This window comes from Budorcas taxicolor, chromosome 1, assembly GCF_023091745.1.
Source record: "Budorcas taxicolor isolate Tak-1 chromosome 1, Takin1.1, whole genome shotgun sequence".
Classification (NCBI taxonomy): Eukaryota; Metazoa; Chordata; class Mammalia; order Artiodactyla; family Bovidae; genus Budorcas; species Budorcas taxicolor.
In genome coordinates this window covers 194518097-194531436 of record NC_068910.1, presented here as the reverse complement: position 1 = coordinate 194531436, position 13340 = coordinate 194518097, and the positions used below count along the sequence as shown (strand labels likewise).

The 13340-nt window shown below is 37.4% G+C and overlaps 1 protein-coding gene across 1 annotated transcript in view; it reads right to left on the bottom strand.

The window, feature by feature from the left end:
• Positions 1 to 9589: 9589 nt before the first annotated feature.
• The window catches only part of PIK3CB (phosphatidylinositol-4,5-bisphosphate 3-kinase catalytic subunit beta), a 128087-nt gene continuing 124336 nt past the window's right edge, over positions 9590 to 13340 (bottom strand). Inside the window, exons 21-23 of the mRNA XM_052638271.1 lie at positions 11348 to 11493; positions 10272 to 10404; positions 9590 to 9919 (exon numbers count right to left, since the gene is read on the bottom strand). Of these exons, the coding sequence (XP_052494231.1) occupies positions 9782 to 9919; positions 10272 to 10404; positions 11348 to 11493 (417 nt within the window). The 3' untranslated portion in view covers positions 9590 to 9781. The remainder of the gene's footprint in view (positions 9920 to 10271; positions 10405 to 11347; positions 11494 to 13340) is intronic.

Sequence of the window (13340 nt, the reverse complement as noted above, 5' to 3'; positions counted from 1 at the left end):
TATTTTTTAATGCTGAAATTAATTTATGATTAGGAGTATTATTTTAAAAATGAAAACAGGAAAAGATTTGAAAGAGCAATGACTGAAATGTGGAAGAAAGTGTACCCCCTCACACTTTGGTGACAAAATTAATAAAATAAGCCTCAATGAAATGAGGCAGAAGCCATATGAAAATGGACAATAATTAGTAGAGGATGGAATAAAAGTGGAAAAGGTAATGGTGACAAATCTCTTGCTAACAACTGAAAAACTGGTCAAAATATATGAATGAGCAGCAACAGAAATAACCAACAATAGAAATAGACCCATATGATTTGTAGATTAAGAATTCATTAGATATAAAGCTCAAAATGATTATGTTTAAAATGTTCAAGGTAATAAAAAGACAACTCTGAAAATTTCACAGAGAACAAAAAAATATTAAAAGGCAAAGGAAAATTTGAAAAGAACCATAGAAACTGTAGAACTGAAAAGTATAATTATGAAATTAATAACTCAAAATCAGAAAAATAATAAATTGGGAAATAGGTGAGAAGAAAATATCTAGGAGAAAAATAAAAAAGGAGATTACAGAGAAGAGTAATTAAAATACAGACTATACAGTTAAAGGTCAAATACATGTAAACAGAGTTCTAAAAAGACAGAGAATTATGAAAAAGTAGATTTGAAGAGAATTTTCCAAATGGAAAAAGGTAGCAAGCAATAGACTGAGGAAGATCTGCAGATACCAAGTAGGAAGAAAACCAGCCCTCGGTATATTATAGGAAAACTGCTAAAAACCAAAGAAAAACATAAAAAATTTTAAAAGTGTCTAGTGGAAAAAAATGCATATTAAAATATAGTTAACTTCTTAACAGAAATGATAGAAATAAGAGAACATTGGAAAAATTCCTCCAAACTGCTGAAATAAATAACTACCAAGCTAAATTTCTGTATCCAGCAAAAGCACCATTTACTAATCAGGCAAATAAAAGCTGAACAAATTAATCAAGTGGAGAACAACTTAGGATTTCCCTGGTAGTGCAGTGAATAAGAATCCTCCTGCCAATGCAGGGCACACAGGTTTGATCTCCAGTCCAGGAAGATCTCACATGTCACAGAGCAACTAGGCCCGTGTGCCACAGCTACTGAGCCCACACTCTAAAGCCTGCTAGTGACAACTACTGAACCCACTTGCTGCAACTACTGAAGCCCAAGTGCCTAGAGCCTGTGCTCCTCAAAAAAGAGAAGCCACCACAATGAGAAGCCCGCACACCACAAGGAAGAGTAGTGCCTACTCACAACTAGAGAAAGCCCATGCAAAGCAATGAAGACCCAGTGCAGCAGGAAAACAAAAGAAGGGTAGAAAAACTTTAAGAACTATGAAAGGGTGTTCTTTGGTCTAAGAGAAAAATCATCCCAGATGAAAACTTGAAAATGCAGAGGAAAAAAAGATAAAAACCAAAGATAATAGTAAAAATATACAGTTGACCCTTGAACAAAATGGGTTGGACTTACAGAGGTCCACTTACAACAAACTTTTTGTTCCCCAATAAATACATCAGTTGACTGAATCCACAGTTGACTGAATCTGTGGATATAGAACCATATATACGGAAAGTGAAAGTGTTAGTCACTCAATCATGTCCAATTCTTGGCGAGCCTGTGGACTATAGCCTGCCAGGCTCCTCTGTCCATGGAATTCTCCAGGCAAGAATACTGGAGTGGGTTGCCATTCCCTTCTCCAGGGGATCTTCCTGACCCACAGACTGAACCCAGGTCTCTTGCATTGCAGGCAGATTCTTTACCAGTTGAGCCATTCTGCCCTCGGACTAAAGTCTACTAAATGATCCAGTTAATTGACTCTGTGGATACAGAACTCTATACAGGGAGGGGTGACTAAAGCTACATTCAGATTTCTGATTGTGTGGGATATTCAGCCTCCATGTGGAGCCCCACAGCCTCCATGTTGTTCAAGGGTTAACTGCATATTTAATGAACAATGGCTGTATAAAATAATATTTTCTTGTGGGATTTAAGACTAATATACGATTAAAATTCAATAACAACAGCATATAGGTTGGTAGAAACTTAAACAGATTTAAAGAGTTCTAAGTTCTTGTGTTGTCTGGAAAGATGATACAAGTACCAGTAAACATTAGACCTGGATAAGTCTATATACTTTCTCATATCCATTGAGCTATGCAAGTTCTTTTTTTCCCTTTCATCCATTAATGTGATCACCTTAACTGATGTTTCTTTCTAAACCAGAACCATCTCTCTTTCCTGGGATAAATCCTACTTAAAATATTTAGCTAGCCTGATATCTCACTTAGGTTTTATACACTAATGATTCAAAGTGATACCTACAACTTATGTCCCCTTGGACTACAAAGAGATCCTACCAGTCCATCCTAAAGGAAATCAGTCCTGAATATTCATTGGCAGGACTGATGTTGAAGCTGATGCTCCAAAACTTTGGCCATCTGATGCGAAGAGTTGACTCACTGGAAAAGACCCTGATGCTTGGAAAGATAGAAGGTAGAAGAAGAACGGGGCAACAGAGGATCAGATGGTTGATAGCATCACTGACTTGACAGACATGAGTTTGAGCAAGTTCCAGAAGATGGTGAAGGACAGGGAAGCCTGGCATACTGTAGTCCACGGGGTAACAAAGAGTAACATATGACCAAGCGACTGAACAACAACAATAAATCATCTCTAAATTTGGATGCATTTAATAATATTGTTTCAAACTATAAAATAAAAATTGACATAACCAGTATAGGCAAATTCAAAATTATAGTAGGATATTTTAACTTACCACTTTTATAAATGCTTGGCAAAAATTCAGTAAACATAAATAAATCTAAACAATAAACTTAATAGCAGAATAGTTCTAATGAACATATATAAAGCAGTTGATCTAATAACTTAAATAGGGATTTTTTTCACGTGCACACTGAACATTTATGAAATTTGACATGTCATAATGACAATATTGTGTCATAAAAAAACTTTCACAATTTTGAAAGAATTTAAACTCATGTTGTATGAATGCCATCCAATCTAGATATCAGTAACAAAATGATAATAATAAAATCCATGTGCATTTGGAAATAAATATACTTCAAAGTAACCTGCAGGTCACAAAGACACCAAAATGATAATTTTGGAAATATTTTCCATTGAATTGTGATGAAAAGTCTTTGTATCAAAATTTATTGGATGCAGATAAAGATTGTTATCATAAAAGCTAAAACTGATCAGCTAAGCAACCTTCTTATAAAGATGTAGAAGAGGAATAATAGCAAAATAAACCTAAACAAACTACAAAGAAGGAAATAATAAGGATAAAAGGAGAGTAGAAAACAAATGTACAACAGAGGCTCAAAAAAAGCCAAAAACTGATTTTTGTAAGAATTGAAAAACTTCTAATGAAAGTAACTGAGAAAACAGAGAAGGCACTAACCAAGACCAAGAATGAAAAGAGGATATCACTATCAATCCTGCAACATTAATAAACTCTTAACATATGGATTATTTTATAAAAATGTTTTAAACGGTAGGTGAAACGGACACATGCCTAGAAAATCACAACTCTTCAAAACATACTTTTATAATCTAAATACTCTTCTAGCTATTAAACTAAATCCGTATCTCAGAGAAACATCAGACATAAGGTCATTACCAAGGTTCTATTAACCATTTAAGAAATAATGCAAACCTTACTTGTGTTGTAAGGTCATCAAAAAGTTAATGACAAAAGCTGAAACAGACCTTAAAAAAAATTTATAGGCCAATACAACTGATAAAAATAGATACAGAAATCTCAAATGAATTATTAGCAAATAAAATCCAGGAATATATATTTTTTTAAATTATACATCACAATCAATTCGGGCTCATTCCAGAAATGTAAGTATTTGGTTAAATATATGAACATCAATCAATATAACTCAGTGTTTCTCAAGTGGCTCAGTCGTAAAAAGTAGGAGATGTGGGTTTGATTTCTGTTGGGAAAATCCTCTGGAGGAGGAAATGGCAACTCACTCCATTATTTGGGTCCGGGGAAATCTCATAGACGGAAGAACATGGCAGGCTACAGTTCTTGGGGTTTCAAAGAATTGGATACAACTGAGCAACTAGCTGGCACACAGTGATATAACTCACCAAATGAGAACAATTATTTAATCATTTTTGTAAAATGTAGAAAAATAACTTCCTAATATTCAGCATTCTTCATGATTTTTGAAACAAGTCCTGTGGGAACTGAAGCATGCTTCCTTAACCTGATAAAAGATCCAGATTCCAAAGTAAACACCATACCTATTGAAGATTTTCCGTTTGAGATCAGCAAAAGGTTAAATACTGCTTCTATTCATCTTTTGTTGGAACTCCTAACCAGTGCAGAAGGGCAAGAAAAAGAAATAAAATGCTGAAGGGAATGGAAAAGAAGAAATAAAGCTACTAATCATCTGCACGATATATACAAAATCAAAATGACTTCTATAAATGGTTAATAAGAATGTTAATGTCTGCTAAATAGAAACATCAGTATCTATTGATTGCTCTGAAACTTTAGTTAAAACTACTAAAACACAGGTTGCTGGATTCCAACTCTCAAATTTCTGATCAAGTTTTGGGGTGGGGGTCAAGAATTTGCATTCTGCTCAGTTCCAAGGTGATGATATTACCTCTAGTCAAATCACTGTGGATAGATACTCCATTGTCATGGACTGTAAGAGTCAATATTCTGAAGATGTCAATTTACCTCAACCTAAGTTAGTGCAACTCCATTTAAAATTTTCATATTTGGGGCATCTCAACAAGTATATTCTGAAATGTATACTGAGGCATCACAGATAACTGTGAGTAAAGGGCACTTAAGACAGACTCCCTGAATTTGAATACTGCTTCCTACTTAGTGACTGTGCATTCTGTCACTTGTAAAATAGGAAAGAATTATCACGTGACTGTTAAAAAGATTAAATATATAACTATATATATAAATATTATATATATATAAATATATATAGTTTAGATGTATGCCCAGCACATATTAAATACCATGCATGAGTTTAATGATAAAGTAAAATAAAATTAGGAAAATGAAATCTACTGGATATCTTCTAGAGTTCAGATGCAGACTCATGCATATGTAGACGGATAGTTTATGACCAACAGGGATATAGAACAGTGGGGAAAGAGGATTATATTTCCAACTGAAAGGTATTAGGAAAAACACCACATTATATGTAAAAAGAAGTTCCAAGTAGATTACAGATCAAAACAGATTAGGAAAAAAATTAAGCTTTCAGAGGATAATCCAGATGAATATCTTCGTGACCTTGAGATGGGGAAAGATTTCTTAAATACTATACAAAGGATATTAACCAGAAGGAAAATAATGATAAATTGGACATTACAATTAAGATTTTGTTATTAGAAGAAACATAACGCTTGTATACAAAATATATACAGAATTTCACATAACAAAAGTTGAAAAAGCAATATTAAAAATATTCTTCCCCCAAACAAAAATCCAAAACGACAAGTAACTAAGTAAATAGATAAAGGACTTATTCCCTTGTGGCTGAGATGGTAAAGAATCCGCCAGCAATGTAGAAGACCTGGGTTCGATCCCTGGGTTGGTAAGATTCCCTGGAGAAGAGAAAGGCTACCCACTCCTGTATTCTGGCCTGGAGAATCCCATGAACTGTAGTCGCAGAGTCAGACATGACTGAGTGACTTTCACAAGCAGGCATTTCACAAAGGAGAAAATCCAAATGGCTAAAAACAGGTATAAAAGAGCAATTTAATTTCATTACTAGTCAGGGAAATGCAAATTAGCTTATGATAAACACAAATGGCTAAAACTCTTTAAACGCTGGTTAAGTGGGTGTTGCAGAGAACAGGGAGCAATAAGAATTACGTACAAGGGGAAAATAAATTGTTACAGACACTCATTTTAGCATTACTTGGTAAAAATAAAGATGTATATAATTCGGTGACCCATCAATTTTAACCTTAAGTATATACATCCAAAGAATACACATGTGAAATAAGAGATGAATTCTAATAATCAGAGCAGCATCATTTGTAATAGCCTCAAACTAGAAACAACCTGTATGTGCCCTAGACAGGGTATATAAATTATAGGGTATCCATAACATGGAATACTATACAGTGATGATAAAGGATGGAGATGCATGCAACTAATGGCTGAATCTTAAAATCACAATGCTGACAGAAAGAATCCTGATTGCCATAAAAGAAGATATGGCGATTACCTTGGCAGAGCCTTTACCAGGAAGGGGAACTTGAATGCTTTCTGAGATTTTTGTCAATGTTGTTTCTTGATCTGTGTGGTGGTGACCTGGATGTTTGCTTGATATGCTAATATTATTTATATGTATTATTGTTTTATGTTCTTTATAGTATGTGCCTTTTCCACAATAAAAATGGTAGAAGAGCAGGTGGAGAAGATCTGAAAGGCCAGACTTGTAAGTATTACACCTGGGTTTTGTAAAAAGTGAAGGGGAATCAGGAGTTCCAAAAATCCATTAGTTATATATTTTCATGTAGTAATAACCCAGAAAGTGATGTCAGTTTTTTCTTCATTGGAAAAGGGAATAAAACCACTACCAATACTGAAAGAGGAGGAGGCTCCAGGATGACATGATCCTACCTGGAAAGAGATGTAGCATTCTGGTGTGCAGGAAGGGGAAGAGGCAGGTAGAAATAAGCAATTGTTGATCCGGTTAATGCCCATGAATCATGCTTTATATACGCTGTACCTCCCTGCCGACTATGCTCTTCCCACTACCCCTTCACCTAGCTCCTGTCTGTCCCTGAAGAACTCAGCTCAGTGGCCCACTTCTCCAGGAAACTGCAGCCCCTGCTCCCTCCCTCCTAAGAGCTGCTTGCCCCCAACAGTCAGGGTAACATGGCACAGCACCTCTCTGCTCTTCACCTTGTGGACCAATCTTTCACCTCTACAGACAAGTGATCCCTGCATTTCAGGCTAAGATCTGGCGCTGACGGTCAGGGCTATAGGCTGGACGGGGCATAACTGAGAAGACACTGGAAGACTGGAGACATGCACAGAGCTCTGGAGCTTTCCATGAGATTCCTCCCTTCAGTGGCCTTCAGGAGGGGGAAGCAGAGAAATAAATGAGATTGCCTCTGAGTTGGGACTCAGCACATGTTTCCATTCAGTCTTAAACTAGCCTGTTCCACAGAGTTGAGTACAGCAGTTATTACCAATCCCACACTACAAACAGGAAGCTCAGACCCTGAGAAAGAAAATAAACACCTTATTACAAGGTCAGAGAGGCAGAGCTGGACTGCAAATACTAGCCTCTGTAGCTCAGGGTCTGACTATAGACATGAGGAGAATACTCAGAAATAACAGTCATCCTTTGTCATCCCAGATGTGGGTAGACACAGACGCTGTCCTCACGTATGGAAATGTATAGGGTTTCCAAGACCTTGTTTTGGGAAAGAACCAAAGGCAGGGAGCCAAGGCGATGACTAATCAGCCGCCAGGCAGGAAACTATTCCTCCAACCCAGACCCCTAGCCCACGACGGACGTTGGCTATCGTTCATCTATCTGACTCAGGAGAAGCCCGAGAATCAGACATGCAAGTCAGCAAGTGTGTATGGAGTACCTGCTCGGAGTGCTCAGCAGCTACAGAGTGCTACCATTGCTATCTATGGGGGCCTATGACAGCGGGCAGGACAGTCAAGAGCCATGCCAGCCTCAGGCCCAGCACTGTCTGGGCAGGTTCATTTCTCTTTCTTACTCATGAAGACATTCACTGATTAAGCATATGTTTACCAAGGAACCCATGGGCTGAGATGTCTTTGGAAACAGTGGTACCCAATTCTACATGGCAATGCTCACCACTTTCTAAACCCCTGACCCATATCCTAGTGTGTGTAACGGTGGATTGCTATAGAACAGAGACTCCCCAAACAAACCTGTCCTTCTTCGGTCCTATTCTTGGCACTCTCATCAAGTCTAGAACAGTCCCTGTTCATCGAGAACTGAACTGAATGGTCAGACAGTTCAGAGCTCCACCCCCACCATCAGCTGAGTTATTTCTGAGAAACTGTGCTCTGAGCTTCTGCCTAATGGAAGAGAGCTATAGAGTGACTAGCCTGGTCTTGGGTACCAAGTTTAACTGAAAGGACATTTTTCCAGACCTCAGGAACCTTCCCAAAGGCATGGGAACTTGGTGAAGACACCTTCATGTCTCAGGCTCCCAAAGTCCAAGAGGCCTCCCCATACTGCGGGAAACAAGGAGAGAAGTCACCAAAGAGATCATGATCCTCAGCTTACTCCTGAGGCTGCTTTGTCTGCTGACTTGACCATTTCTGACGGTTCCAGCACCAAAGTTCAAAGGCCTGTGCTGCCCATAAAGAAGAGGTCCACACATCCCAAGAGCAACCAAAACCAGCTCACCCATTTATTTGACTGAGAACATTAAGGAAGACAACAAAATTAAACAATTTTTAATAAAATTCCTATAGAAAACTCAGTCCCAGGGCAAACATTCAGTTCTCTTTTCCATGTCATTGAGGAATGAGAGCTCCCAATAGTCTTTGGAGAATAAGCAGTAGTTTTGCTGGATGTTGCCAGTACTCAGAAAGAGCCTCCATTTACACATTCAAACCAGTAGTTCCTATTGCACATATTAACATCATCTGCAATCTAGCACCCTAAATATATGGTACCTCAACAAATAAATTAAAGAGTTCCATGTGGCATGAAACATTTCAATTTGAACTAATATTCTTGAAAAATCACATTATTACAAGTTTTAATAAATACAGTAAGAACAGCTGGCATTTTACTAAAACACTGAATTTTAGGTCTGGAGTTTATTCCATAAATAGTTTCCTGTTCATTTTCTTTCTGTCTTGGATACATTTGCTCAAGTATTATGCTCTATGAAGTGAACTCTTTCATAGATACCATGTAAAACCTGTATTAATATGTGCCTCATTATAGAAGCAGCTGGAAGAACTGGATCACACATTAACTAAAAAGTAACTTAGGAAAAAGCTCTGCTTTTGTAAAACTTTAAAACACAGGCTGAAGAAAATCAAAATAATATCTTTTTATATAGAACCCCCACTAGAAATTTTATAAATATATATGCAGCATAAATTATATTTGCCTCACCAAGCAGATTTTCAGCAATTCTGGCTGGGATGATGCTATCATGGTAGATAAATATAAACAAAAGAATTAATGTTTCCACAGGTTTAAAAGATTTCTCTTGAAAAACAATCAATTTCAAATTATATTATAATTTGTAGTTTACACAATTTAAAAAGGGAGGAAAGCAAGCTTTCTTTTAAGCCTCATTTGGAAAGTAAGAACAGCTACTAGTCCCCAGGTATGGATAAGTTGGCTGAGTGATAACACTTGGTCACAATATGAAAAAGAAGTATTTACATCTTTCCAGAAAAGTACCAAATACTTAAAAAAAAAAAAAAGACAAAAAATAACCTCTAGTAGCATTCCTTGGCGTGCAAAGTCAGCAGGAAACGATTATCCATAATGTTGAGTTTTCATGATGAAACTTGGAAGCACTCAAAAAGCAGCAGGTGTTGTCAGGGATTATTTAGATTAGGTTACTGTGGGATGCCCCATTCTTAATTTAACTCTTGGGTTCCAGGATTTCATTCCCTTTGTAACATCTCTGGCAGGGTCATGTTCAATTTAGTGCAAGTGCAAAATGAAAACGAAACGAAACCAACAAACACATTAGGAGCAAAGGCTGATTGTTAAGATCTGTAGTCTTTCCGAACTGTGTGGGCCATCCAATTGACTTTAGTAGTCCAGCTTTCCCTGAGTGCCTCATCAAATTTTTGCTTGAACTGCTTGAGTGCTTCTTCTTCACTCTTCCCTAAGGCAAGAGAGTCCTGGCAATGAAAGAGAAAAATGTGATTGTATATATTCTCCGTAGTGAGGTGCAAACCTCAAAGTCTGTAGAAGGCCAGCTCGGCCATACAGTGTACTCCATGTTCTTATTCAAATACCATTTACAGGAGAGAAAATGAACACCAAGGTATGGTGATAATATGACCTCTGCCAAAGGGTTTTTGTAGATGAAATGAATTTACAATTACTGCAAGACAACTATTTAGCTTCTTGCTGCCACCACTCAAGGGTAAATGATTTATTCCATTTCCTTTGAACGTCTGGATAAAAGAGGTAGATACAGCTGAGCTCTTTGTTTACAAGACCCAAATTACAAAGGAAAGAGGTTTATACCTTAAGATACTGTATATCCTTGACTGAGGTGAGCTCAGGAAGCCCTGCAGTCAACATCAGTGCAAACAGCGTGATGAAGAGATTCCCATGCCGGCGTAAAATCAGATATGCATCCTCACAACACTGGCGGAACCTTAGGTTGATGCAAGCAAATCACAGAAGTATGATATCAGAACGAAAACAGCATATTTCATAAATGAAAATGAGACATATAGCGAAACTTTCCATACAAGCCAGAATTTTTACTTCTTTGAAAATTGTCCCAGGACTAAAATTTACATAAAATAAATCAAGCTCTTTGAAACCATATATATCTTTTCCAGAAACAAAACTAAACAGAAATATATAAAATACAATGTCACACTTAATCTACACTTTTTTTTCTGTGAGACATAAAAAATTAATTGTAAAAAAGTGGCAATTATACTCCATAAGGAACTCTAGCCACATTTCTAGATTCTAGATTTGTGGGCTGATTCCAGAGACTTAATTTCTTTAATGTCCCCCAAATATATTCTGCAGAAGCCCACACAGATCTGGAAATAATACTAGGAATCATTTGTTAAGCCTATTGTATGAGTTGATCACATCATATAACATATCTCTCATTATCAAAATACCCCTGAAGCTTAATTATTTTTGTCACCATTGAAAATAAAGAAACAAAGATGAGATGCTAAGTAATGTGTTTGGAAACATCAAACAGCAAAGAATAGATCCAAGATTACAAAGTCTTTCTGTGAACCCTGACTCTCTTACATACTTCACACTGAATGACAGCAAAATGCCAGTCTCTTTCAGCATTTCAATATCAAAGGTCTTAACAGTTTCAGAGAAGCTTCCAATGCAGGTAAAAGGCAGCATTCGATTGGAATAAAACAGTAATTTATCTCAAATTCCTAGCATTATTTTTCATTCTCTGAATCAGAACATGGATCTCACAGGCAAATTCCCCGAAACCTCCTGTTAGCAGACTATCTCCCCAATTAAATATCTCTCAGCTAAGAAATGCTAGCCTAACTGGTCATTCGAGAAAACAGTAGATGTGTTTACTCTGACACGAGGACAATACTCACCGGCCAAATTTTTCTGTGTTTCCTGTTTTTCCTTGTTGAATCACATGAATGAAATCATAAGTAAGAATAAAAGGCACTCGCTCCCTTTTAATGCCAAATTTAGACTTGAAATTTCCAAGAATATGTCCAAAGTCAATGTGGAAGAGCTGGAAAACAAATGGGATTTAATTTCCACCCCCTCTTTTTTTTCTGGTGGGTTCTGAATAAAAAGGCAAGGTCTCAGCAGTCTTAGACCCTGAAGTACTACATCCAAAGTCATGAGCCCCTTCTCACTTTTCACTGACTCTTGGATCATTTGGGAACAGTGCCTCTGATATTCATAGGTCTTTTATATTTAACAATAACCCTGATATTAAACTGCATATACCCAGTGGGAAAGATGAATCTTTAAAAAGAAAAATATATGCAAATCACAAACATGTCTGATTTTAAAAAGTCAAATAGTTTTATATACAGAGCCAAACCAGAACAGAATGCATCCCTGCCCCACCAGTTCCCTCACCACCTTAAGTGCTACTTAGAGGTAACTTCCTCCCACACTTTCACATGTTTTCCCTGATATTTGCCTCCATTTTCCTAAATAGTATTAATATGTTTATACTTATTTTTTACTTTCTAATTTTGGATTACTGTGAAAGGTAAAGATTTAGTTGTCTTGTGATGATGTAATGCCTCAAATGCAGCACAACTATATCATAATTTATGGTTAAATCACTGTTGTTGTTCCATTGCTAAGTCGTGTCTGACTCTTTCCGACCCCATGGACTGTTGCACACCAGGCTCCTCTGTGCTCCATTATCTGTCTAGTGTTTATATTGTTCAAACCGTGTAAATATATTTCAAAGTTCAGTCATGTGGTAATGGTATATACTATTATTACATTTCCTTTTTTTTTTTTTTTTTACAATTTTATTTATTTATTTTTGGCTGTGCTGGGTCTTTGACGTACAGGCTTTTCTCCAGTTGCAGTGGTGGGCTTCTTTCTCACTGCAGTGGATTCTCTTGTTGCGGAGAACGAGCTCTGGGGCATGCCGGCTTCAGTGGTTATAGCATGTGGGCTCAGTAGTTGCAGCTTCTGAGCTCTAGAGTACTGGCTCAATAGTTGTGGCTCATGGGCTTCACTGCTCCACAGCATGTGTGATCTTCCCGGATCAGGTCAAGCCCATGTCTCCTCCACTGGCAGGCAGATTCTTTACCACTGAGCCACCAGGGAAGCTATACATTTCCTTTTCTGCTCATCTTTTTCCTTGACAAAACTTTTGTTGTTTTCTTAGTGTTTTACGATCCGGTCATTAATTTTTCACAAAATCTTAAAATTCTAAAGATCATTTCAAAACAGCTGTCCACATGGCCAGGTAATCTGTCAGTTCCTGTCTGTGCTTGGCTGTTCTCCCGGCCTGCCCCAGAACCGTCACCCTGTGCTCACCCTTCACTCTCCTCCTATTTGGAGTCCCTGATTCTCAAGTCCCACATCACTGTCTCTTTTGGTATACACCAGATTTTCTCAAGATTGGCACCACATCTGGGCCCTGTAATTCTTGGTTGTGAGGTTCTATCATATACACTATAAGATATCTGGCGGCATCTCTAGCCTCTACCCAGAGATGCCTGAAGAACACCCCTATTTACAGTCAAGACAACCAGAACCATCTTCAGGCACTGACAAATGTTTCCTGAGGCAAAAGCACCCCCTGTTGAGAATTACTAGTTTAGACCTTTGTTCTGACATCTTCCTGAAAAAAAGGCACAGAGGTGACACAGCTTTGGAACCATTTTTCTACTTTTATACTGAAAGTCTGGTATAGAATTCTAGGTTAGAAATCATTTTCACTCAAAATTATGAAGGCTAATTTCCACTGTCCTATAGTTTCCAATGTTGCTATTCAGAAGTCAAATCTTTCTGACTCATGAACCCTAGTATGCAGCCTGCTGTGTCTCTGGGAAGGTTTTAAGATCTTCCCTTTATGCCTGATGCACTGCAGTATCATGGTGG